The 27,402-nt window shown below is 41.3% G+C and overlaps 1 protein-coding gene across 6 annotated transcripts in view; it reads right to left on the reverse strand.

Annotated features, from left to right (window-relative positions):
- Window positions 1-27,402, reverse strand: part of Dync1i1 (dynein cytoplasmic 1 intermediate chain 1) — a 307,387-nt gene that overhangs the window by 56,500 nt on the left and 223,485 nt on the right. For all 6 annotated transcript variants that reach the window (XM_057771005.1, XM_057771003.1, XM_057771008.1 and 3 more), the window contains 2 exons: window positions 6,808-6,954; window positions 2,373-2,486 (listed from right to left, as the gene is read on the reverse strand). In XM_057771005.1, coding sequence (XP_057626988.1) covers window positions 2,373-2,486; window positions 6,808-6,954 — 261 coding nt within the window. The remainder of the gene's footprint in view (window positions 1-2,372; window positions 2,487-6,807; window positions 6,955-27,402) is intronic.

A 27,402-nucleotide genomic window follows, 5' to 3' on the forward strand; every position in this document is an offset into this window, starting at 1 on the left:
TGTGCCACTGCTTCCCCAGTCAGGCGGAGATGACAGGTGAGAATTTTGAAACTAACGGTGCAGAAACTAAAGTTAATGCTGTAATGATTACATTTGTCAGCTCCAGGCTTTAATAAAACACATAATACCCTTGTATTTACAAACATTTTCAAAATCAATTGTTCGTGAGAATACACGTGTATTAATATCAGATGTACAAGCACATTTGTCACAGAGGGACTGTAGGTCCTCCGTGAACTGAGACCAGGAGACTATCACTCAGGTCACAGAAACCAGAATCCAACAGGAAGTAGACACCATGAAAGGCAGCTGTTGGCTGTAGAGACTCTGAACTCACAAAGAAAGGTATTTAAGTAAGTGATTAATATAGCATGTAAGTCTTTATTATGGTAAACTGTTTGTTAAATTTAGAGAGTATGTCAAAAGATCCATATGTATGCTTTGGGGCTGAAGAGATAGCCCTTAAGCACTGACTGTTCTTCCAAAGGACCTGGATTCCATTCCTAGCACCCATGTCAGGAAGTTCACAACTGCCTGTAACTCCAACTCAAGGATATTTGATGCCTCTGACCTCCAGGAACACCTCTACACATGTGGAATACCCTTGCACAGACACACACCACTTCAAATAAGAATCTAAGGAAGATATACTGCTAAATTAAATTTAATGACAGCAAAGAACAAGTATCAACAATGTCCCTGATTATTCCCGGCTATTTATACCAAGCAGCCTGTTTGGTGTAGCTGCTCAGAAGAGACTGTTTGTGAAGTTGTACAAGAACTATGAATTTTCTGTGCAATTCAATCAAGCTGTTTTGGCTACAGAGTTCATGATTTGGAAATCCTTGCTGACAGGGTATGGTCACACCGACCCTGAGACCCAGGTAATACTGGCCATTCAGGGCACCAGCACACTGAGAACATGGCAGCATGCTGACTGAAGGGCAGGATGCCTTGACAGTCACATGGAAAATAGGAACATCTGATGCTCTGCCTTGTCTCTAAAGTTAGTGGTAAGGAAAGAAATGAATGTTGGTTACTCATTGGGGAGGGGATTCAGGGGGAAAAGGTGCAGGGGGACGGGGAAGGCAACTGTGGAATACCCCACTTATCCCTGCTCTCCATGGGGACAAGACTATGAAATACTCCGTCTCTATGCAGAACCAGGCATCTGTGGGCATGCTAACAATAATAAAAAACGGGCTCGGAGCTCCCACATCACTGACTTAACCTAACCAAAGACATGTTTAATCAGAAAATGGGCAATTAAAAATTCTCAAATAGAGGGTTTGGTCTGATATCTGTTTATAATCTCCATGCTCTTAAAAGAAAACAACACATTGCTGAGAATTTTAATACAAAACCATAAACTATCTGCACACAACTGCAGGCCTGATAAAGATCGGCAAAACCAGGAAACTGAATTGTGAGCTGTTTATCAGCATTCTCTCCCCGCCCCTAAAGTCATGTGAAAAGCCTTGCTCTAGTAGTCTCTACATCTGCAGAGACTTAAATGGGGTCTTTACAGTTTCCACATGTCCTTATATATCTCAGAACTAGTCCTCTTCAAAAACTGAATGGGAGACGTTCCAGAGCTGTCATTCCAGGGGAGGGGACAATAATTGTCAGACTGAGAATTATCTCCTGGGAATGTTCTATAATTTTTTTTTCACATAAACATTGCCATAGACTATCCCAATGAACTCTCCATGGTTTTAAGTTGGGGGAGAATGTTACGCTTGTTCACACAAAGACATGTGGACAGTATGAGCATGTCTGCATCCATGCTTGCACACATGTGCATGTCACATGGGCATGCTCTAAAAGTGGCACTCAGACACCCGCCTCCAGCATTCTTCTCTCCCCCAGCTCTTTGTTTGGTTTCCATTGCTGGGATCGGTGGTGGTTTGGGAAAACGGGAACCTTCTCATTTTCAGCTTCTCGCTTAGTGAGTAAGGAATGGCAGGAGTCATGCTCACAAACATTCCAGAGAGGAAAACAGGCGGTCGTCTTGGGTACAGAAACAAGCAGCAGCTTGGGTTTCTGTTTTGCTGGGATTCTTTTTCTCCAAGGCAAGTCCCCAGAAGGGGTTGCTCTGCTGAGCTCCACCCTTATTTTCATTGCTTCCCAAAGCTGCAGGGTGAATACAAGCCACACTACAGGCAACTGCTCTAATCACGGTGCTTTCAAATGGATTAGTTCATTTTCATTTGAAACTGACCTAAGGATTAACGTAGTGCAATAATGACATAATTTGTGGTAGAGGAAATAGGTTTTGGCTTCAAGGGCCTTTGGGACTTTGGGAGACATGTTGCAACGCAGGCTGGTCTTGGAGCCAGCAGGCTGCAATGTGGAGGAGAGAAGGGACGCACCTGTGGGGTGGAGAGCATGTCCAGGCTCCAGGAACACATTTTGCCATCGGTAGAGACAGTGATGAGGTTGTGAGCGTTCTGGGTCCCAACAACATTGACACAGTACACAGGATGCTGTAAAAACATCAACATGGAGGATCAGGGGCTGCTGCAAGGGGAAATGACTGCACCTGAGTGTCAGCGTTACTCTGACAAGGGCTACAGAGTGACATCCTCTGACCAGCATGACCTTCCAGTCACTTGCCATTTGTAAGACTAATTCTGTAGAAGTCCCGAACCAGCTACTAATGTGGAAATACCTACAGAGCTTCACCTTGTGAAGTTTGATGCAGTGCAATAGAAGTGAAGGGAATGAGAAGCAATGGCTGTTGCTGGGCGGGAGCAAACAGGGAGTCGGGTTCGTATTACACAAGTAAGTCTACTACATAGCATAGCTTCTAAGCTCAATGTGAATAGGAAGAGACAGCTTTATAGGCATAGAACTCTAGCCTTGGAAGGACTGTATTACTAAGTCTGGAGTTTGATGCATTCTAGCATTCTAGCCAGTGACACACATTTGATAGCATTGTCTTTAAAAAGTGGTTAATACTCACTAGTTTAACTTGAGGAGGGCTGTATTGGTGGTGGACTTACTGCAATAATAAGTCTCTCTCAATAGTGAGAGAGAAATAGGGTTTTCTTGTATATTATTTCAAAGTCTAAGATGAGAGGTTTGTTTCTCAGAATATCAGTTGGAGTTGTACAGAGGCTTAAATTCGGTCTAAGCCTTGACAGAGGTCATTTATACATCCTGGCAAATAAGTAGAATGCACTAGCCAACGGTCAGGACTCTAGAAGCTAATCCTGTTCTATAGAAGTCTACACAGTAGGCTAAAACCATTTGAAGCTGCTCACTAAACACTAAATGGGAGGTTAGAATAAGCAGAACCTAGCAGTAATTTGGTTTAGATTTCCGGCATCTTAGCCACAAGTGGCCAAACCACAGCTTACTCGATGCTTCTCTGTACAAACAGCTGACAGTTGAAGCTGGACTCTTGATGAGTTAGTGTCCATAATACCTAGCCACAGCTACAATGAAACAGTCTTCAGTCCTTGGAAACTGGCACTGTAGAAAGGATGGCTCGGAGACTATTATTATCATATAAACCCCTGGTCAGAAAGAGCAGCAATAATCACTGAGTGTAGCTTCTTGGCTGCCTCTTCCTAGAAGTCATCCAAACTCAGCTGAAATACCTTTCATACAGGGTAGTCGGTGTTAGCATTAACCTGAGGGTTCCCCTCTAGTAGCTGCGATAAACAAAGCTCAGTGCATTTGAGTCAAAACAACGCAACTATTTGAACATTTTTAGATTACTCTTTCATATCCCACTTTTAATCCCCAGATCTTGCTTTAGGCTAGCCATCCCTAATCCCCTCAAATCTTCCTGGGCTACCTAGTTCTCAACATTGCTTCATTTCAATCATTTTTTTGTTGAATAGACTGTCTTTTATCAGAGTTCCCTAAGGAACAATACAGGACCTGCATTTTGACTGTACAATGTGAAAATATGTGTAGCAATGATTTGCCATTTTAAATACATTGAAACATAAGCCATGTAAATGCATTGCTAGAGTACACTTTTTTTTGTTACCATTCTATCTTCTTTTACCAATGTTGATGGAGTGGCAGTCAGTTCCTATGTCTTTTTCATGTTCCAACTGACACTTTCCCATTTATTGGCGTCAATGGGTCCACCCAATGGTAAGTACAGCAGATATTTGAAAATAAATGTGAGACTGTAGTTAATAGTCTTTTTCAGGCCTTTGGTATTTTGGAACCCAAAGCACTGTGTCATGAAACTTAAGTGATGAGTTATACAGCAGGCCAGGGACAGAGAAGAGAGCAAATGGAAAAATAGATGTAATAGACTCACTTGAAAATATCAGATTTATGCAGGATTGCATTTAGGACTGAGGTCGAGGTAAGAGCCAGCATGTGGCTGCTTTGCTTTTCTGTTCTTCAGGTTTACCCATCCCGCCTTCCTTCCAAAAATGGTGCATGGCAGCATACCAAAAGTTATGTGGATGCCGGGGATTTGTATTCAGGGCCTAACATGTTTGTGCAGCAAGCACTGCACTGACAAAACCATCTTAAGACGTTTTGCATTTCCTTATGGGAACTGTCTGATAAGTTGATTTACCTTCGGACACTCCGATCTGTGACTTCATGGGAAGCTGGTCTATGTCTTTGGCATTATGCTGCTGATTTACTTCTTCAACGGCCACAATCGAAAGGGTATGTTTTTAAGGTGTTTGTTCACTCATGTTTTGTACATGAATTTTTATAAACCTATCACTCATTCAAAAATAACAGATTTAGCAAAGCTGACTAATACGTGTGGGTGAATATTCAGCATGTTGCTGCTTTACTTGATGGGGCTAATCTCAGAAGGCACTGCCCTGAGTCCAGTTTTCTTTATCCCTTTAGTGAAAGGCATGACACATTGCTGTGAACTTGAAGGCTACCAGGAGTTTTTAGCAAGAATCAAATTGAACTTTGTTATTAACCACCAAAACTCAACACATATAACCCAAACTGTAATCAGTACAGAAGCCTAAAGGCACAGGAGGGAAAGGCCAAGAAGAGTCAGAGAGCCAAAGGACCATGCAAACACATCATTACTTAATGGAAAGAAACAGACAAAAAGGCAACAGTACAACTCATTTTTTCCAATAGAATGACAGCTTGTTTTTATTTATTTTAGAAATAAACATGCTGGGTGGCAGAAGGATTTTGTTTTAATTGTGATTTCCTGTTGCCCCAAATACATACGTGTGGTGGGTGTGAAAGGGAATTAACAAGCCCTCCGTGGAGAGACTTCTTTTTGTTTTTTTGATCCTGGCACCAATCAGCCAGGCAACGATGGAAATTGAAAGACAAACACAAAACAAACCGTACACATCGAGCTATGGATTAGACAAAACACAGCAAGAAAGAGGCGAAATGTATTTGTGTTTTCTTTTCTAACAGAAACAGTGCCACTCAGCTTGATGATAACAACACTTGAGTTGTGATGGCCACATTGTTCATTACTTGGCGGAGAAGTGGTAAGTCTTCCAATGAACTCCTGAGTTTGGAATGCCCCCAAAAGATTTTCGCTAAATCTCGGAACAGTTGGATTTATAATTTCTGAAAAATTGGAAGTTTGTTCACAAATGCACCAGACATCCACAGAGAGCCAAGGACACCTGCACTGTGCTGGTCTTCTCTTGGGCCACAATTTTCTGTTATTAGTTTGGAGAAATAGGGTAGGCGAGATCAATTTCCCAAGATTCCCCAAAATCAATTTTACCTGTGTGCGTCTTTGGCCCCAATCAATCAAAATTAGGACTGACTTGGCATTTGCCATTTCCCATTGTCAAACTTAAGAAGAGCTGGAGAATTCCCCTCCTCCTTGTCTCAGCTAAGTGACTAGCCACCCATTTTCTAAGCTGGAATGATCTTGCGGCCAGAAGATGACAGAATGCAGCAACAGCATTAAGGAAATTGGAAACAATGCCGGGGCTGTTTCCTTGGGCATAATTTTGGCATTTCAGAGAAGGAACATCAGCTACCCTGAATATCAAGGTAGTGGCGATTGATGGAGACATGCCTGTCTCCTTGTCCCTCCTAACAATTGCTCTTCACACCTGTCATTCTCTTAAAGGAAATGACAGAGCAGTTGTCTTGTGAACACTATACTGAACCTCTTCTACTAAATTATGGGTAATGGTTTTGAGATGTTGACTTTTAACCCTGGGGATTATACTGTCACTATAGACTTCACGTTGAGACACTACGCATTCCAGAATTTAAAGCCATAGTACTCTTTCAAATTGCAAATGGAAAAAGCGTGTTGGCGAAAGTCCCATACACCATCTCTGGGCATGGTACTTTCTCTCTGTAGTCTATTTGGAAATATATGTTTGCATCTCTAAATACTAATGTGAAGAGGTTCTTTAGGTAGGTAATTACAGGAGACCGTCTTCACTGACGGCTTTTGGAACATCAAAGGAGATCTTCCTAATTTCTAGAATTTGAAGATTGTTAAGATTATTAATACATTTCTGGAAAGTTAGTGCTTTTTCTAATGTGGCCTTGGCTGGCCTGAAGCTAAATATGTAGACCAGGCTGGACCAGATCTCATAGAGATCCATCTACCTGTGTCTCCTAAGAATAAGTCAATGCTTCTTTAACCCACTTTTTTTTTTTTTTTTTTTTTTTGAGAAAGAGTCTTTCTCTGTAGTGCAGATTGGCGCTATGTTAATCTGACTTTATCTACTATTCACTAAGTCACATTGTCAGTTAGGACTCAGTTCCTATAAGTCATGTCTAATTCAGCCACTGTTGTCCTACGAGCTGCTTCTTCTTCAGGATCTGGGTAGGTCACAGGAGTATGGTAGAAGCTTGACTTACCGTATGTGCAGCAGCTGACAAGGGCGTCCGCTGGACAGGGGTCCTTCGATGACTGCGATTGTCCCAGAGGACAATCTGGCCTGAATAGGTGCCACCAACCACCAAATTCGGATGAAAACGGGCAAAGCAGACTGACATCACCGAGGACTGTGTGGAAGAAAAGAGGCGAGACACGGTGAGTGTCACTGAGCTCTGAGGACTGTGTGGAAGGAAGGAGACACGGTGAGTGGTCTCTGAGCTGCTGCTGCTCTTCTGGATTGAAACAACGCTTCATCAGACAAGTTCAGTCCCTGCTAGAGGGCAGAAAGTAATGTTAATTTGACCTGTGAAATACACAGTAGGACATTTTACACACTGACACAGGACTTCAGAGAGGTCAGCCAACAGCTTTCCCCCTTGAAATCTGAAATTTGAAGTCTTGGCTATGTTGTCAAATAGGCATAAAACCTATCTTAAATTCATCATTGTTTTGTGGTCTATGAAGTTTGCATTGTGGACAATTCCCATCTCTTGAATAAAATTGTGACAGAAATAATATTAATTCCCACTGAGGCCCCAACCAAGCAGCTCTTTTTGCTGAGCACAGCTCAGAGGCAAAGTAATTCTAACTTCAAGAATTTTAACACAGATTTTTTCTTTTCATTTTTTTTTTTTTGGCATAATGTAGCCTTCTAGGAAGTAGCCTGACCTCAGAAGGATCCAACCTGCTCCTCCCAAAGCTCCCTCGCCTCCCATGGGCATTCTACGTGACCTTCTCCTGCCCACTTCAGACAACTCTTAATGTTATCCTTTGCCTATTTTAACAAGCAGTCAGAAAGGGCCTTCAATCCAAATTGACCATGCTCTGTCATAACATCACAGTGTGGCTTCTGAAATTCCACAAAAGACTACTTGGCCCTGAGTTCATGTGAAACAACGTAGCTGAGGCACTCGAAGGCAGACAACTCCCACATCTGAGACATAACTTTTCATCCCTGAGGTTCTTCCCATATCGTGTTTACAAGCTGAATGAGTGTTTCCAATAAACACACATCACTCCTTCAGTTAAATGCGGTGAAAAGTTGCTGAGAACTTACTATGTCTAAGGAAGGCAACATACTGAGAATGTTGTAAATAAAGGCACAGCCCTAGCTGATGTGAGCTCTACTAATGGGAATGGAAGAAACTCAGGTTCAGATGAGCAGAGCTACTGCTAGTGGAGGCGGTGTCTTCATGTGAAGTAGAGAAAGGTGCTCTGGCATAGATGCCACCATGAGGGCAGTCACATGCTTGGCAAATGGAGAGGAGAGTGGGATTTGTTTACCTGCTGTGTCTCGAGTGCACCATCTGCGTGCAGGATACAGCTTCCACATTAAAGGAGTAGCCATGATTGGGATACTGGATCCCATTAAATCTTAGGTGTGTGTGTGTGTGTGCAGCAGCTGAAGGTCCAGGGAGGATTAGTTGTAGTTAGAGAAAGGTAAAGTATGGAAAAAGCAGGAGATTTATAGTCTTCATGGAAGGGGGTGCACTAGACCTTGAAGTCTTTGTGGAAAACTGAGTAGGTACAAAAGAAAAACACATTTCGGAGTGGCGAGGTAACAAGGGTGGATTGAAGGTTGTTGAAGAACAGTCTCCTACCTGATTGGGCTGGAAGGAACCACGCGAGAAGCAGAGATTTTGAGCAAACAAGCATCAAAACACTCTAACTGATAAATGCAATAGTGATCAAGGAAAACTGTGACTTGCTGGTGACGGGAAAGCTAAACTCCTTCCTCCCTTTTCTCTCCTTCCTATCTCCCTCTCTTCCTTCTTCCCTCTACCACTACCCCCACCTTCCCTTCCTTCTTTCCTTACCCTTTTCCTTCTTACCAACTTCTTTTCTTCCTTCCTTTCTTTCTTCTCTCTCCCTCCTTCCTTCCCTTCCCACATCTCTTTCTTGGTGTTTTGAGACAAGCCTTTCTCACTATGCTGCCCTGGTTGTCCTGAAACTCACTGTGAAGATCAGACTGACCTCGAACTCACAGAGATCTGTGTGTCTTTGCCCCACAAGAGCTGGGATTCAAGGTGTGTATCACCACATCATGCACAAACAACCAATTTCTTAATAAGAACAAGAAATTAAAGTGGGTCTGTGCTCCTCACAAGACTCCCTAACCAGAAAGTGTCTTGGGCCCTCTGAGGGACCAGAAAGAACGTAGACTGTTTTTCAATGTCAAGTTTTCCCAGTTTGAATGATTTTCAGTTTCAATTCCTTGAACACAATTCGACAGAGAACATGCCCATACCCCAATCTGGTTTTCATAAAGTCTAAGAATAACTCTCAATAATGACGCTGAATTAGAGAAAAAGAACATAATGCCGGTCAGCTTCTTGTTTTACACATCCCACAGAAACGACTCTTAGTTTTCAATTGATGAAATTGAAATTCCTTGAGCTATGTTGGAAACTTGAAAAAACGAAAAAGCTTCAGCGAGTCTTAAAATCATCCAGGTGGTATCGCCAATTGAATTTACCAAAGCCCAAATCAATATGGATAAAGGAATGTCATTCAGTTGGAAAAACCTGGAATTCAACCACTTGATTGCTTCCCTGTTTCAGCTAAGTTCCAGCAAATTCTTCTGCAAGTCTCACAACGGTTTGTTGTTGGAATGAACTGGAGGAGAACAAACAGTAAGAGGTATTTCTGAAACTCACAGACAGAGCTAACAATACATTAGAATCCACTCCATGGGCTGGAGCTACCTACTTGTCCATTCATTCACTGGCTCCACCTTCATTCATTCACTCACTTCACTCACTCATTCATTCATTCATCAGACACTTAGCACTGAGATCTTGATGGGGGAGAGTCCTCTGTTTTGTGTTGATTTCATTGGTTAAATAGAGAAACTGCCTTGGCCCTTTAATAGGACAGAAAATTAGGTAGGCAGAGTAGACAGAACAGAATGCTGGGAGAAAGAAGCCGAGTCAGTGAGTCGCCATGATTCTCCCACTCCAGACAGACGCAGGTTAAGATCTTTCCTGGTAAGCCAGCTCGTGGTGCTACACAGAATATTAGAAATGGGTTAGATCAATATGTAAGAGCTAGCCAATAAGAGGCTGGAACTAATGGGCCAGGCAGTGTTTAAAAGAATACAGTTTCTGTGTAATTATTTCGGGTATAAAGCTAGCCGTGCAGGAGCTGGGTGGCGGGAAGCAGCTCCACCGCTCCTATTATTACTACAAGATCTGCTAAGTCATTTCCGAATGTTCCCAGCATCATAAGGCCCTGCCTGGGATGCAGAGTTCTATTTAGTTCAGTAAACCATCAAATGAATGTTGCAGAAGAGCAACCCCACGCTGCGGTGTGGCTACAATCACCACAACTAACTTGGTTTTTCTGGAAAACAATTTTTATGACATTATTAAAAGGAATAAAAGAGACCTAAACAGAGAACTCTCAACAGAGAAATTTAAAATGGCTGAAAGACACTTAAGGAAATGCTCAGCATCTTTAACCATCAGAGAAATGCAAATCAAAACAACTCTGAGATTTCATCTTACACCTGTAAGAATGACCAAGTTCAAAAACACTGATGACAACTTATGCTGGAGAGGTTGTGGGGTAAAGGGAACACTTCTGCATTGCTGGTGGGAGTGCAAGCTGGTATAGCCCCTTTGGATGTCAGTGTGGAGATTTCTCAGAAAATTAAAAAACAACCTTCCTCAAGACCCAGTAATACCACTTTTGAGTATATGTCCAAAGGATGCTCAATCGTGCCACAAGGACATGTGCTCAACTATGTTCATAGCAGCTTTGTTTGTCATAGCCAAAACTTGGAGACAAACTAAATGTCCTTCTAATAAAGACTGGATAAGGAAAATGTGATACATTTAACACAGCAGAAAAAATAATGACATCTTGAAATTTGCAGGCAAATGGATAGAACTAGAAAACATCATATTGAGTGAGGTAACCCTGATGCAGAAAGACAGTTATCACATGTACTCACTCATAAGTGGTTTAAAAAATAAAAGCAAAGAAAACCAGCCTACAAACCACAATCCCAGAGAACCTAGAAAACAATGAGGACCCTAAGAGAGACATACATAGATCTAATCTACAAGGGAAGTAGAAAAAGACAAGATCTCCTGAGTAAACTGGGGGCATGGGGACCATGGGAGAGGGTTGAAGGGGAGGGAAGAGGAAGGAGGGGAGCAGAGAAAAATATATAACTCAATAAAATCAATATAAAATAAATAAAAGCCCATATTCTCATTTTATTTGGCATTTAGAAAATGAAGTATAGTTAGGCTCATCAATTTTACTTCTCTTCCGCACACGGCATCAACCATAGCCTCACATAACTGCACATCCTACAAATGTTCCATCTCCCACCTCCATCCACACGAGCTAGGTTTGTGCATACAAAGTTTAGCAGACAGCTCCAAGGTTTGCCACACTCACTATGCTATTACCATTCATATGGAAACACTGAGGCAGTGTGGTCTTAACAGCCTACACGTAAAGTTTAGTTAGAATTTGGTCATTTCTTAAGCAGTTCTTAAGACCAGTGTCAGAGGCAACGGTGGCAAACATTTGCATGATTGCCTTAAATTTTTAAAACTTTTCATTCAAAGCATAGATGCCTTTAGACGCACCGATGACTCTGGCAGTCAGAGTTCTTCAGATTTGGGGAATTTTGCATTGAGCATGCTCCGAGGGGGTCTGGGAACCGTCTGAATCCCCTGCTGCTACTGACAGCTACTGACATCACTGCTGTTGCTGCCTGACTGTCATGGAATTTACTAACTGCCAGTGGAAAGCTCATACGGCACTATCACCCACCCACTTACAGCTGTCTGGTAAAAAGGAGAAAAATGCATCTCAGGAAAAGTGGTTGACATGTCTAAAAAAAGAAGACGGGTTATTAGTATTTTTTTTTTTTGCTGTCCTCATTTTTAGCAGCATATTTTCCAAAGACAATTATCTTGGAAAGCATTTTATTAATATTAATGTTAGTTTAAAGTTTGCCACTTTCCTAGGCATTAGGGTTGTATGTTAACTCAGTTACTTAACATTGTAATAAGGCATTATGAAACTAAGATTAGGGAAGCTTAGGTAAAAAAATTAATTGGAATCAGAATGTTTAATTTTTTTTGTTTTCTTTATTTTTCTGGGCTCTATCAAGATACAGTGGTCCAAGCTGGGTGGCGGTGGAGCATGCCTTTAATCCCAGCACTCGGGAGGCAGAGGCAGGCAGATCTCTGTGAGTTCGAGGCCAGCCTGGTCTAGAAGAGCTAGTTCCAGGACAGGAACCAAAGCTACAGAGAAACCCTGTCTCAAAAATCCAAAAAAAAAAAAAAAAAAAAAAAAAAAGATACAGTGACCCAACCCAGTATTACATGCTTCTAATCCCAGTCCTTGGGAAACAGAGGCACGAGAGTCAGGAGTTTAGGGCCAACCTGGGCTACACAGTTAGAGCTGATCATGAACAAAGAAATCAAACACATTTGTGTAAAGACATTCTTACACTTAAAAATTTTAGTTACTGGATTTTGTTCTTTAAAGTGTTAGGTACTTTATTTTGTAAAACTAAATTGACCAATTCTAACAATCTAGTCCTGTGAGAGGGAGATTCATGGGGTTGGCGAGGATTTTTGGACAATGTTAACTGTTTCATCAAAGTAAATGTTCCTGACACTCCAGTTGAACTCTGTTTTCACAAAGCTCGTGATTTCATTGATGTGGCCATGTTGTTGGCCAAATCAGAGGCCTAGAAATATGATAAGCCTATATGTTAAAAGCTCGATGTAAAACTGGTGACCCTGAATCTATTCCACACAGAGGCAGTGCTACAGGGGGATTTGCTTCCTCACAGCACACAGAGCACACTTCCCCCAGATCAGGTCAGGGACCATCCCAACACTGTGTATGAGGGGCAAGTCACCCCCACTGGCGAGTGTTGGTATCTCCCACAGCTACGCTTGCCCTGAGACTGTTGAAGATACGTCTTACTTTTCAACCTTGAGCAGATTGCCTAGTTATAGCTATCTCTCCAATCAACCTCCCCATCACCCATATTGTCACATGTCCCCAAATGGATGTCCTATTAGACAAGGCTTCACATCCATGCCCTCTGTTTCAAGAGAACTCAGTTTGTTTTGCCCCATTCACGGAGGAATTCCAAAGAGGGGGGAGACTCCACTTTGGGTGTCCCTTCACTCACGGCATGCCACCGCCTGCAATTCAGTCAGCCCAAAGTCCTCTTTAAGTGGTTGTGGAGGCTGTTTTACATTTTGTAGAGTTAATCTAGGCCAGCTTTGGGATCAGACTCCCCCTTAACCACAGACCCATATACCGAGGGTGAACAGCCCTTGGTCACTGTTGTCTGGGAAGCTTGCCCCCTAGGTTCACATTTGATCTCGTTCCCTGTGTCCTTCTGTGGGTGGCACTCTGCCCACTCCGTAGCCACTATGCCTGGGTGGGAGGGATAGGGGGTCCTGCGTTCAAAAGCCTCTCCTATTTCAAGTACCATCTCTTCTGGGGGAGAGGTCGGTCCCCAGGGATGGAATGGCCATATTGTTGCCAGATGCTGTCTAATGGTGGCTGACATTTTATTTGCCTTAAAGTAAATGCTTAACTGTCAGAAGGCCCGAGGCAGACAGATCAGATCCATCTGCTTCCCACTGAATTACTATGTAGTTCTGAAAGGACACAAAAACACACACACAGAGACATTTCTTTTGTTAATGGAAACACATGTAATTGGAGAAGGTTGCTACCAAAGGCTCATGTGTGGAAGGTGTGAAGGTGATGAAGCCCGCAGGAGACATGAGTTGACACTCCCATGGAGATGGAGGGCGAGGACCCTCTTCTGCCATTCATGTCCTCCCTCGCTCTCTGACAGTTGGTGCTGGCATGTGCACTCCATTCTCCCTCAGAGCAGTGACCATGAACACAAAGCTGTCAGCTGACTGGTGCTGAAACGTCTTCAGCAGGAATTGAGTTAGCTGGCCAGTTACTTCTCACCATAGTTTGCACTAAAAGATTAAAGCAGCTGATTCCAAAATATGATTTCTTCCAAATTTGGAAACCAACCATCCCAACAAGCTGTTTTAGAATCTGTGGAATGGGCAAGCCCTTCTTTCACTAGTGAGACCCTGGTGTGCACACAGCAGGGGCTATGCACCGGCAATACAAAGGGCAGGAGGCATCTGCAAGCATCGACTAGTGGAGAAAACAGAATGTTCGCTAAGCTTCAAGTGGGGATACAATGGTGTAGCTGCTTTGCAAACTGTTCTAGTGGCTCCTCAGAAGACTGAACTGTTGTTATATGATCCAGCAATTCTACTCCCAAGTCAATATCTGAGAGCACCAAATAGAGAGGTTTACATGAAAACCTATGCATTAATGTTCGTAACAGCATTGGCCACAACATTCTAAAAGCAGAAAGAACTGAAATGCCCATCCACTGAGGAGGGGACGTATAATATGCGACAAGTCCTTGTGAATGTTGTCAGCAATAAAAGGGCATGAAACACTGTGCGAGCTACACTATGAAAGGACTGAGAGGATTACTGATGCAAGAACCAAGCCAAACAAGTCACATAAGGATAAGTGATAGCCGCACATCATTGGAAATTTGCTAATAAGGCACGGAGCTGGAGATGATAAATGTGGATGGATGGTACATTAGCCAGGGTTTACTGGAAGAGCAGAACTAATGGGATAAATGTATATGTGTGTGCACATGTGCATATGTGCATATGTAAATATGTGTGTGTGTATGTATTTATTAAGTCACTTTAAAAACAGTAACAACAGCTAAAATCATGTCTAAGAGGCTGAGAATCTGGTAGTTAACTCAGCCCTTAAAGTTGTATGCCTCTGGGCTGGAGAGATGGCTCAGTGGTTAAGAGCTTTGCCTGCTCTTCCAAAGGTCCTGAGTTCAGTTCCCAGCAACCACATGGTGGCTCACAGCCATCTGTAATGAGACTTGGTGCCCTCTTCTGGCCTACACTGTATACATAAATCTTTAAAAAAAATCTTAAAAAAAAAAGTTGTATGCACTACAGTTCCAATCCGGTCCTGTAAGCTTGGAGGTTTGCTGGACAACAGTGGAAGACTGGAAACTGGTTGTGCTGTCAGTGAAGGCATCATCATCATCATCACTATCATCGTCATCGTCATCATCATCATCATCATTACATCGTCATCATCATCACATCGTCATCATCATCATCGTCATCATCATCATCATCATCACATTGTCATCATCATCATAATCATCACTATTGTCATCATCATCACATCGTCATCATCATCACATCGTCGTCATCATCATCATCATCACTTTTGTCATCATCATCATCATCATCATCATCATTGTCATCATCATCACTATTGTCATTATCATCATTACCACCACCAGCAGCAGCAGGATCAATGGGGCAAATAAACTCCTGGCAAGAGAGGCAAGGCCGGGAATCAAAAGACAAGATGATCTTCATTCTGCACCACTGTTTTCATCTGGGTTGCTACCAGGCGCCACTGCCTACAGGTGGAATGGATCTTCCTGCATCTGCCAAGGTGGTGGGGATAGTTCTTCAGGTGAAGCTCCCTAGTAATTTGTAGCGAGTTGAACCCCAAACCAATTGTGATGTATGGTATGTGAAATATGAATCATTTTAAAAGAATGCGGATTTTTTGTTTGTTTTCAATAGTAATCACCACAATATTTGTTGAGAGCGATGTAAACATTAATCTTCATTTATTTACTTTTGAGATATTGTTTTGCTACGTAACACAGGCTGCCTCTAACTTGCTATCCTACAGCCTCAGCCTCCCAAGTACTAAGATTACAGGTGGATCTCAGTATGTTGAACTTAGTAATTTTCAGTTGATAAGGGAGCATGATAGTTCTCACCCTGAAGACACAAAGGACATTTTCTTTGCCCTCCCAAAATTTCTGGGCAATTAGAGTTCACTGTCCTACTTCAGAGACATTTATAAACAATATGCCCTATATATAGTTAGGAATGACTAGACTCGATCTGAAGCAAACGAAATAAAAATCCAGAGACTCCTCATTTTGGCTAATGGATCCTTCTCCCAATCTTAACTACAATCCTTGGTCCAGTCTTGGTGATTTAAATATTTTATTAGTATTTGTTTTATAGCTTAAGTCTTTTGAATTCTTATTCTTGACAACTAGACCTCACATCATGCTGCGGGAGCTCCTTCAGCTCCTTCAGCCAATAACCTTTAAAATACCAGCCCACTTGGGCATGATCTCTTTTGCTTTAAAAAGCAGCAGTAGCCCTGCTCTCTCTCTTTCTTTTTCTCTCTCTCTCTTTTGCTTCCAGCTCCACTTCTGTCTACTAGACTCTGTTCCTGGTTGTGCAGAGGACTGTTGTCTAGGACAATGATCTGTAAGTTTTCCCCTTAAATAAATAACCCTTTTATTAATCATAATTCCAAACTGGTGTGCGATTGTTTTGTGACTTATGACTACACCATCAGAAGTATATTTCTCCTGAAATTTGATGTGATTTTACATCGGATTATTGATTATTTGTCATGTACAGGTCCATTCAAGTTATTTTCTAAGTCAGTGTCACTCCAAATTTGCACGTATTTTACCATAAGGCAGAGAACTTGAAAAAATAATTTCCTATGTTTAGGCCACATCCTATACTCAGCATAATTTTTTAAAAATTTTTATTGAGCTCTACATTTTTTTTTCTGATCCCTTGACTGCCTCTCTCCTCCCCTTCAACCCTCTCCCAAGGTCCCCATGCTCCCAATTTACTCAGGAGATCTTGTCTTTTTCTACTTCCCATGTAGATAAGATCTATGTATGTCTCTCTTAGGGTCCTCATTGTTGTCTAAGTTCTCTGGGATTGTGATTTGTAGGCTGGTTTTCTTTGCTTTATGTTTAAAAGCCACTTATAAGTGAGTACATGTGATAATTTTCTTTCTGTATTTGGGTTACCTCACTCAATATGATGTTTTCTAGCTCTATCCATTTGCCTGAAAATTTCAAGATGTCATTATTTTTTCTGCTGTGTAGTACTCCATTGTTAAATGTATCACATTTTCCTTATCCAGTCTTTATTAGAAGGACATTTAGCTTGTTTCCAAGTTCTGGCTATGATAAACAAGGCCGCTGAACATAGTTGAGCACATGTCCTTGTGGCATGATTAAGCATCCTTTGGATATATACCCAAAAGTGGTATTTCTGGGTCTTGAGGAAGATTGTTTCCTAATTTTCTGAGAAATAGCCACATTGACATCCAAAGGGGTTGTACCAGCTTGCATTCCCACCAGCAATGCAGGAGTGTTCCCTTTACCCCACAACCTCTCCAGCATAAGTTGTCATCAGTGTTTTTGATCTTGGCCATTCTTACAGTTGTAAAGTGGAATCTCAGAATTGTCTTGATTTGCATTTTTCTGATGACTAAGGATGTTGAGCATTTCCTTAAGTGTCTTTCAGCCATTTTATATTCCTCTGTTGAGAGTTCTCTGTTTGTGTCTGTACTTGATTTTTTTATTGGATTATTTGTTCTTTTGATGACCAATTTCTTAAGTTCTTTGTATATTTGGAGATCAGACCTCTGTTTGATGTGGGGTTAGTGAAGATCATTTCCCATTCTGTAGACTGTCATTTTGTCTTGTTGACTGTGTCCTTTGCTTTACAGAAACTTAGCATCAATATTTTTAAGAAGTCTGTTGTGTAGTCAAAAGCGAAGAGTGCTACTTTTAATCAATATGTTCACATACATTTGAATAATAGATATTCAATTAGATATATTGGAGAACTCCAATATATCACTGACTATTGGCTATGAGAAAAGGTTGTGGAGATGTTGGTCATATAGTCAAAGGACACACAATTCAGTGAGATAGAAGGAATAAGAAAAATATTTGTACATCATCATGGCTATCATTAGTAACATATTGCATATTTGCTAGAGTATATAAGTGTTCTTACTATACACACACACACACACACAAAGTGAGTACACAAAGGGATGCACGTATTGCACTCGTGTATCAGTACATCGTGTTCTAGACCACAAAAAATTTTTTGTTAGTTAAAACGAATAAGTAAGCAAACAAACAAATACATACAGATGTCTGTCCAGGCTTGGATCTACCAAAGTAGTGGGAGAGACCTGGTGATCCACGTATATAACAAGAACCCGTTGTTCCTACCAGAGAGACATTTGAAACACACAGGTCTGAAGTGAATTTTTCAGTAGAGTGTGACCAAGCATTCTTGTAGAGGTGACTGCTCCTTTGTAAAATGTAGGCCAGTGCCTATGGTATTTCCTTTTGGGAACACACACCTTTTTAAATTTGGGTGATTGGAGAAATTTATTCTACATTCCACTGAGAAAGCACCACCACTTCATTTCCTTCAGTGTTATTAACTTTTATGTCCTTCTTCGCTTCACTTCTTGTCTGTAATTATTCAGTTCTTAGACCTTGATAAAAGAATATAATATCGATATGCCTAATGTCTTTTTTCAGGGCTCTCTATGAAGACAGGGACATGCTAAGTTTCCCTGTTCATTGTTAAGCAAGCTCATGAACATTCCCATCACCATATCTGACACAATTGTTTGGTTTGGGGGCATCCTGAGGCTTTAAGAAGTTAAGTTTAAACAAATCTCAGATATAACTGTATTGGTCCTGTCAGGTGGTTATTTCATCTTTGTATCTTCAGATAAGAAAACTTAGTCTCAGGGAATTGTAGACACTGACCTACAATCAAACAGAAAGTGACAAAGTCCAGACTGGAACTTGAGCCTGGGAGCGTCAAAGCTAGAACATAAGAACGACTGTCTGAATTGAAAGCCAGAACCTTTATTTCTGAAGCACACCATGTCTTTTCCCATGAGCCACACTTCTGATGTCCTCACTTCCATGGAACTAGGATCACACCGAATCTTACGCCTCTGTACATGGCAGAGAGGGGGCTGCTGGGCCACCTGCCTACCTTGGCAGTGATCCCTGGACCCTTTACAGCTTGGTTTCTGCTGATCCTATCAAGATTGCTTCCTGCCTCACTCAGCTCCCAGCCTATATGCTGTGATAGGTGACAACCGAGGTAATTAGTACCAATTGTGGTGATATTTACCATGAGGTGGGTATTCCTGCTGAGAGCTGATTGAGGCCAATTAGTCTTTTCATGAGAGTCACCGCTGGGCCACCGATAGGGCCACTCCTGACAATCTCCGTGTTTATTGCCACTGCTTTGGGAGAACGTTTTTTGTTTTTGTCTTGTCACTGTGCAACTTAATCAAAAACACCATTAAAATCCCCAAAAGTCTTTGTGAGTATGTCTATCTCCTCAAACTAGAGGAATTATTATGGAACAAAACAAAACAACAGTACCCCTGTGGATTTTAGCTAACAAAGGAGTATTCTCATTTTGAAGTTTCCACACAGGAGCTGGGGAAACACCCTTCTGAACTCAAGAAACATGAAGCAAAGTTCATATATCTTTTAACTTTGCAATAGGCTAATCGGGAGACAGAATCATCTTAAGCAAAATGGCTACTTTTTGGAAGTTAAAAAAATGATGGGTTATGCTTTAAAAAGTTTAAAAGTTTATTCATTAAGTAGGAACAAAAGATTTGAGGGGCATGTACCCAGAGAGTTTTATTGAGACACACATCAAAAATTCAAGGTTAAAAGGCATACACACACACACACACACACACACACACACACACACACACACACACACAGTCTCGACATTCTTGCTAAAGTCTAGCTAGCAGCAGAGCCAGCAGCAAGCTGGCGACAATGTAGTCATTCTTAGAAGTAACAGCCTCTGCTATCCACCACACGATGCGTCAGAATTTAGCTCATGTGAGGTGTCATCCTGTCACTGAGCTGCCTTATGTCATAGGGCAGAATGGTTGTAAGATTTTCAGTTTCTGGTGGTAAGGTCAAATCTGTTTCCATTTCAAAGTCAGTCTGCAGAAGAAAAAACAGTTTTTGTCCCTGCTATTCAACCCTCACAGTCAGTAGTCAGAGCAACTTTTTAAAATGAATTTTCAATAATAGGTTTATTTGGGAAAGTTGTGGAGTCAGTCTCCATAAACACCATGCCAATGTCCTGTTGTGACCCCTGTTGTCACCATACTAGCAGGGCATTTGCCACAGCCATGGAGCCCATACTTATATTTTCCTACTGACTAAAGCCCACACTTCCTCCAGATGTCCTTGGCTTTTACATCCATTCCCTTGTGTGTTCTAGGATCTCAACCAGGGGTCCACAGTACTCTTGACCCCCACGTCTCACTAGGTCTTTCCAAGTTGTGAAAGTTCTTGAGATTTCCATTGCTTTTGATACTCCCAACTGTTTTTGAGAAGTGCTTTGTAGCTATCTCTTAATTTGGGTTTATTTATTTATTTTTTAATTTTGAGTATATAATGAGTCAAACAGATCTTTTGAGATCTTCTACACTAAAACAAAACAAGAAAAGAGAGCCAAAAATTTCAATACTAAACTCAAAATGAATGTCTAAATCTTTTTAATTAAAAAAATATAATGTATATATTTGGCATGTGTTGGCACTCTTCCCTTTTTGAGTATCAACTAGAGAAAACAGAATATTCTATGACAAAAAAGGAAGAGCTCCGATCGACAAGAAGCTTGCAGGCGTGCTAACTTCAGTGCTTGTTCAGATATGAAGGATTCAGAAGAGAAAGGGAGGGAAGAATTTGCATGTCACCAGTTTTGTGTCTTCAGAAACTCTTGGGGTTTTCTAGAATGGCTTGCTCAGCCACATGAAAGCCATGCTAAGGGGTTTAGCCACACAGTTTCTCTAAATCTAGGGCTGGGACCACTCCACTTTTCCCAACCAACCATCTTCCTTGAAGTGCAGCCAGAAATTAAATTGATTTTTATTGAAAAAGTGCTCAGACCTCGCAAAGGGGCAAACACAACATTCATAAATATGGCATTGTCCCTCTCCCCAGCCTTGACAGAGCAGGCACATATAAAAAGACTCAACTCAGCTCATTGCTCCTTTCCTGCACTTTAGGTACAGAATCCCAAAGAAGAATGAGTTCAGTTATCAGTTTTCCTCCTCTTTCCCTCCTCTTTTCTATCTATCCCCCATTCCTTTCCCCCCTTCTTCTTCCCTCTCTTCTCTTCCCTTTCTCCTGTTTTCAAGAACAATCATAAACAGGCTAATTTTATGAAAAAGAAGAAGAAAATATCACCTCCATATGCCACTCAACAACCAGTCATTAGTAAATTAAATTTCCACTTGGAGAATTCACCCAAAGTGTCACAGGCTAGTCCACATTAGATCATCATTACCAAGCCACTTAGGTCACAAATTATAGGGGACCCAACAAGGAAAAAAGCAAAAGAAGAATCATAAAGTATCCAGCTGCATGGTTGGCCCAGCTTACTGTGGTGGCTTTGCTAGTTATGGCAGTTCTTGGAATAAATGCAATAAGTTTAAACTCTGTAAGAAGTCAGAATTGTCCATTGAGAACAGGTATTTCCTCACCGTGAAAACTGTTGACTCATGTAGACCCCCAAAGAAGCAAATGGGAAGGAGAGTCCTGAGTCTAACCCAGTCAGACACATTGAGGTGGGGACATTTGAGTGAATACAACCTTGAAAATGGTTAAATATGTTTTTTTCTGAATGGAGATGAATCATGTAACTGACTTTGATTTTTAATATTTCATATAAGATCCAAAGACTGTGTGAGGAATCATAATTTCTCCTCGAGGGCTCCTTTCTCAGCTCAGGTAACCCCCACTTAACACAACATTTATGTACACTAAAGAAGACTAGAAGATAAACAGGGATCCAATTGCCTTGAGTTCAGCATGAGCTAGCTTTAAAAAGAAAAGACCCAATAGTAAACAACCAAGAGGAAAGGTATAGTGAACTGGCATTTCTTTAAAAAACCATGGGAAGAGAAGAAGAGATCACAGTTGGGGGGATAATAGAGTTCTTGTGAGGCCTTTTGGGGGGAGGAAGAGGAGGACCAAGAGAGAAACAGGGAGATTGGAGGAGAACAGTGAGGGAAAGGAATTAATAAAAACAAAGCACAATGATGTTTATATATGACAATGCTATAAAGAAACCCATCACTTTCTATGCCATCTTAAAAATTAAAACAATAGATGCAATTAAAAAATACCTTTAGAATCATCTAATTAAATTGACATCTTCTTGGGGGACATTTTCTTAGGACCCACAAATTAAAGGACATTTAGACAGATTGTGAAGTTCCCAGTTCGAGGAGAAGCTTGAAGCTCTATGAAAGACAAGGTAGAGCTCAGTCATGACTTGACCATATACTTCCTCTGAGGGCATAGGTGGCTGCGCTGGCCATTGGGAATGTAGCCACAAATTCTAGACAAGTCACAGCACACTCGTAGTGTCTGCCAATCGGTTATCATTCTGGAATGAACTATTTTGCTTCATGTAGATAGAAATAAAATATACAGTAGGACAATTCCTTCCTTTTCCTAAGAGAGAAGAGCAACTGATTTTATGCAAAGAATACGAAGAGAGTGTGCAGTAATTCGTGTTTTGTTCATAGGTTTGTGAGGAGGAAGATTTTATCACTAATTTTAGAACTGGAAACTGGTAAGACCATGAAGGGCCCAGTGTGATTTTTCCAAGAACTGAAAAAAGAAAGATGCCCATTAATGCTGGGGGAGTCTGGAACAGGGTGAAACCAGAGTGAAGAGTTAAGAAAACCTTCTCAGCTTGCTAATAAACTCCATCTTGCCCGGGTGACCACCCTTCTTTTAAGTAAGAGGTAATTTAATCTGCATTGAACTCAGTTGTGTTTGGGCTTCATCCAATCTAAGAATATCAGTGTGATAAATTATAATGAATTGTCTAGAATAGCCCTGAAAACAAGATCCTTAAGCTTGATTTCTCAGTTCCCTTTGAATGCATTTTGCCTTATTGGTCAAACCACTCCAAAACTTGAAAATATTTTGTATGGCTCTCCCCATATCCTCTCAACTGAAAGTTATTATATATGTTTTGAGCCCCATTTGATGACATCCATGGTTGTTGGCTGCTTCGATTAAATCAGACCCCACATTTGAAAATGACACCAACATTTCCAGCCAAATAATAACCCTTTATATTCCAAAGGATTCCTTCACATGTTAGTTTCCCTTTGTAATGCACACTGTGCAGTGAAGTAGTTCAGAAAAGGCACACTTCCACATCAGATTCTGTGGTGACAGCTGGAACCGTGGCACCTAGTGTCTGTGGGGAGAGGAGCAGTGTCTGGAAGGGCTCAGAAACTCAAGGTCTGGAGCACTCTCTGACTCCAACAGTGTGGCTTTGTTTCTCTGATTCAAATACCCCAGGATAGAGTTCTTCAATTAGATGCCCTGCCTTAGAGAAAGCCATTGCTCTTACAGTTACAGCTTAGGTTGTTTCAGTCCCCTCAGATGTGTGTTCTATAGACTGTTCTAATTCCCCAAAGCAAAAATGACTAGATTGGTATTAACCCCGGAGTAAGAGGTGAGCACAGGCCTTGAGTAACAGATTGTGTGGCAGGACGTGCTCTCCAAGGCCCCATAGTCACAGGTTGAACAACTCATAGAGAGGTTTATGAAGACAGATTTTCCATGGGGAAATCATGCTAATTTCCTCAAGTTAACTTCTTCATAGGCAAAATGCAAAGGGCCTGGAATACTCATGTACTTGACAGGAGCAAAAGCTGGGTTGCTTTTCTTGCGTTGGTCCCAGTGCCTAGCACAGCTCCTAGAACAGCAGTGGTTGGTATTAGTGTCCCATCTGTACTGTAAGAAATCACCGCAGTAGAGGCTTACGGCAATGGGGAGTCACTCTACTACTGTGCTGGGTGTTAGAATGCTAGGACGGAGGGAATGGAGGAGCTGCATTCTTTTCTGGAGGCGCCAGCGGAGAATCAATTTCTGGGGTAGCTGCTCAGCTTCTGGTGGCCACTCTAATTCCTTGTCACGCCAGCCATGGCTGGTCCAGTTTGCTCCCCTCACAACCCTCTGATGGCTCCTGTCATCACTTTTTCTCCTCTGAGGGGATGTTCTTGCTGCCCTTCTTTCATTGTAAACAGCCTATTAACTAGCACAGAATAACACTCCCATTTTAAGATGTTCAAGATAACCACAATTCCAAAGTTTCTTTGCTATGTAAGATGATAATCTCAGAGTTCTGATATCTCTGGGTGGTCATTCTGTCTCCCATAGTCTTCAATAAATACTTAATAAATTTTTGGAAACTGAAAAAATGGCAAGTTAAAAACTGCATTATAATCAGTGTTAGCTGACTTCCATGGGTGATCAACAGTGAAGACCACAGTCACAAGTGTACTTGAGATCCTGCCTGGACACATAACCCTCATATTGCCATAATATTTTGACTAAAAATGTATATTGGTTTTATTTTTTTCCTAGTAAATATAATCTGCTGGGATAGATTTTCCTAACCAGATTAGGCAAATTGTTCAATGTCCCCTCAAGACAGGTGGTGAGTACACAGTGCTAGAGAGTTAAAACTCCTTCTACAAGCTCTTGGCAGTTATCCTAAACCACCAAGGATGAGGGTGAATCCTTAGGAAGGAGTAAAGACATGGCACAATAGAATCCTAAGAACAAAACCTCAAACTATGTCATTATGAAATCCTTCCACACCACAAACCTTCTTCCTCCAAACCTTCTCAATTTAAATCATCAAATTCTCTGAATGACTCCGTTGGTCCCCAGCCTCCACTTCAGTCAAAATCCATGGACCTTTGGGCAAAGCTGTTCAACTCTGCTGCCTTTGGCATTGAAACACTTAGCAGAATGCTCTCTTCCAATGACACCTGCTGAAGCAGATGAGGGTTCAGGATGGTTTGGGCAGGAAACTTGAAGAGAGATATTTTCATATTTAACTTATCAATTGTTGAGGAGCTGTTGACACTCTGCCAACTAGTCTGTGCAGCTCAGGCTGTGTCAGAGCAATTGCGGGAACACCATTCTATCTTTCACTTAGCTGCAAGATGCAGATATGCCAACTAGTCTGTGCAGCTCAGGCTGTATCAGAGCAATTGCGGGAACACCATTCTATCTTTCACTTAGCTGCAAGATGCAGAGAAGGACAATGATCTGTACTTACTCAGCATTGCTTTCATGAGTCTATCAGATGTAAAGACAACAAAGAAAAATCAAGAATAATTGAAAATTAATTGAATACTATATTTAGTATGAGGGCAGAAAGGTGTACTTATTGGAGACCCATCTGGTATGCAATCTGACAATGACGTCATACAAGTAGCAACCAAAGCCCCAGCTTGACACACCCTTAAGATCTTAAGAACAAACAGAATACTCCTTAGCCTAGATGAAAAAATTATCTATCGAAATATCTGGATATCTATCTAAAGTTTACAAGGTAAAAACTCCACTGAACTATTTCCACTAAGACTCTAGACCACTGAATATTTATCACCTACCAGGTGCTTTTAAATATGACCTACTGGAGGATCACATAGCATATAATTTTCAGTGAAAAATAGAAACATCTATTGACAAATTTTGTTCAAGGATTAAAAAAATCTCTACTACATTTTAGATTTTCTTCCTTATTCATTTTTAATGTTCTTGAACATTAATCTTAAAATGACGAGAAACTGGGTAAACTGACTTGCATGGAATCAATAGTACTTGCTATCATGGAATAAAGAGGCACAGAATGATATGGCCTTCTGAAGTAGTTGACATCTGCTAACATCTGAACAGATCGAAACTTAGTGACAACGATATCTTTCATGGGGCAAGTCCAAGGTACGACAGATGCCCTTCTGTGGCTATTATTTTTCAAGTTAAATGCAATGTTGAAGAAATCTGTAGAAAGACTCTCCCAACCTCCCCAAGTTAGAATTAAATTACTTTTTTGAAGGGCAATCATGCTAGGAAGGCAATAAGAGGTCAATTTTCTTATACAACCTCAGATTTCCAACTCCCTTCCAAAATGTAGATAAGGCTAGCTATAAGTTGTCACAAATCTGGAAGACTATTTTAAAAACACATTCCAAATGTTTTGACTACACGATGCCAAGCATGTGGTAATGCAAGCTTCTCTTCAGCATTTCTCTTTCTGAAATACTCCACCTTGTGTAGACATACACGGTGCCAGGGTTTGAGCCACATATTTTATTTGTAGGATAACAAAAATATCTATAGAAAGGTAAAGTATTCCTTATGATTTTGATTAGGTAGATTTAACTTAACAGCATCAAGAAAGTAGCCCATCATTCCTGTGTTCTGGAATGGGCCATAAGCTTTATCCCCCTACATCCCCTATAGCTTTTCAGTGACCTCCCGAGGTCAGTCTATTTCTCACCTATACAACAAGGAAGACCCTAAGAGAGACATACATGGATCTAATCTACATGGGAAGTAGAAAAATATAAGATCTTCTGAGTAAATTGAGAGCATTGGGACCATGGGAAAAAGTAGAAGAAAAGGGAGGGGAGAGGAGAAAAATATACAGCTCAATAAAAAACAATAAAAAAGAAAAGAAAAAAAGAATAGTGTCTCTCAACTGAATAACACTAATTCCTTTGTCTAAATAGTAGCGGACTTTCTTGGTTTCAGTTCACATAAGAACAAGTCTTCAGATTACCTGTGGTTCACCAACCATCCTCAGGCCATTTGCAGGATCCTGAAGTAGGAGGCAAGGGATTCTACAGGTGAGGTCACCTCCTGCCTAACATGTGCCAGCTCACCATTCCAAAGGCCTTTGACACCAACCAAACCGTCTCCACATCTGCCGTGAGCTCTGGTTCTCTGCAGTGCTCTTACCTACTGATCTACTGTCTCTGCTGCTGCTTTTTCATTTTTTTCAAATATATATTTATTTATTATGTATACAATGCTCTGTCTGTGTATATGTCTGCTGGCCAGAAGAGGGCACCAGACCTCATTACAGATGGTTGCGAGCCACCATGTGGTTGCTGGGAATTGAACTGGGGACCTTTGGAAGAGCAGGCAATGCTCTTAACCATTGAGCCATCTCTCCAGCCCTGCTTTTTCGTTTTTAAGGAACAGATTCCTCAAAGGCGGGGAGCAGAGTGTATTTGTCACTGTGTTCTTGATAGGTAGCATGGTGTTAACTGCAAAGCTACAAATAGCACAGTAAACATCTGTTGAATTGTTTCGGGAAAATTGTCCTAGCACTGAAGTAAAGACCACCCATCATATCTGAAATAACATTAAACAGCCCAGTCTGATCATAAGCAGTAGTTATGGTTTGGATGGGCAAACATATTGCCAGAAAGTGAGACTGGCCTGTAAAAACTACATTTTCATAAAGGTGACTGCCACTGGTGGAATATAAACACTCTTTTATTATGGATCCAAAAGCAATGGAGTATCAGTTTGCACTGATTTGGGTGACAGAGTAATTTTAGGTCACATTCTTTGGGGTATTCTCTGATTTGATTGTCTAGAAGTTCTAGAAGAAAGAGAGCTGCTCAGGGTTCATTGCTGTTGCATCATCAACCATTATGAGCCTCAGGAACCTGGAACACAGGAAGGAAGTTTGCTTGGGATGTTGACATCAGTACTCAGTAGGAAACATGTCGGAGGG

The sequence above is a fragment of the Chionomys nivalis genome, chromosome 1 (genome assembly GCF_950005125.1).
Source record: "Chionomys nivalis chromosome 1, mChiNiv1.1, whole genome shotgun sequence".
Lineage (NCBI taxonomy): Eukaryota > Metazoa > Chordata > Mammalia > Rodentia > Cricetidae > Chionomys > Chionomys nivalis.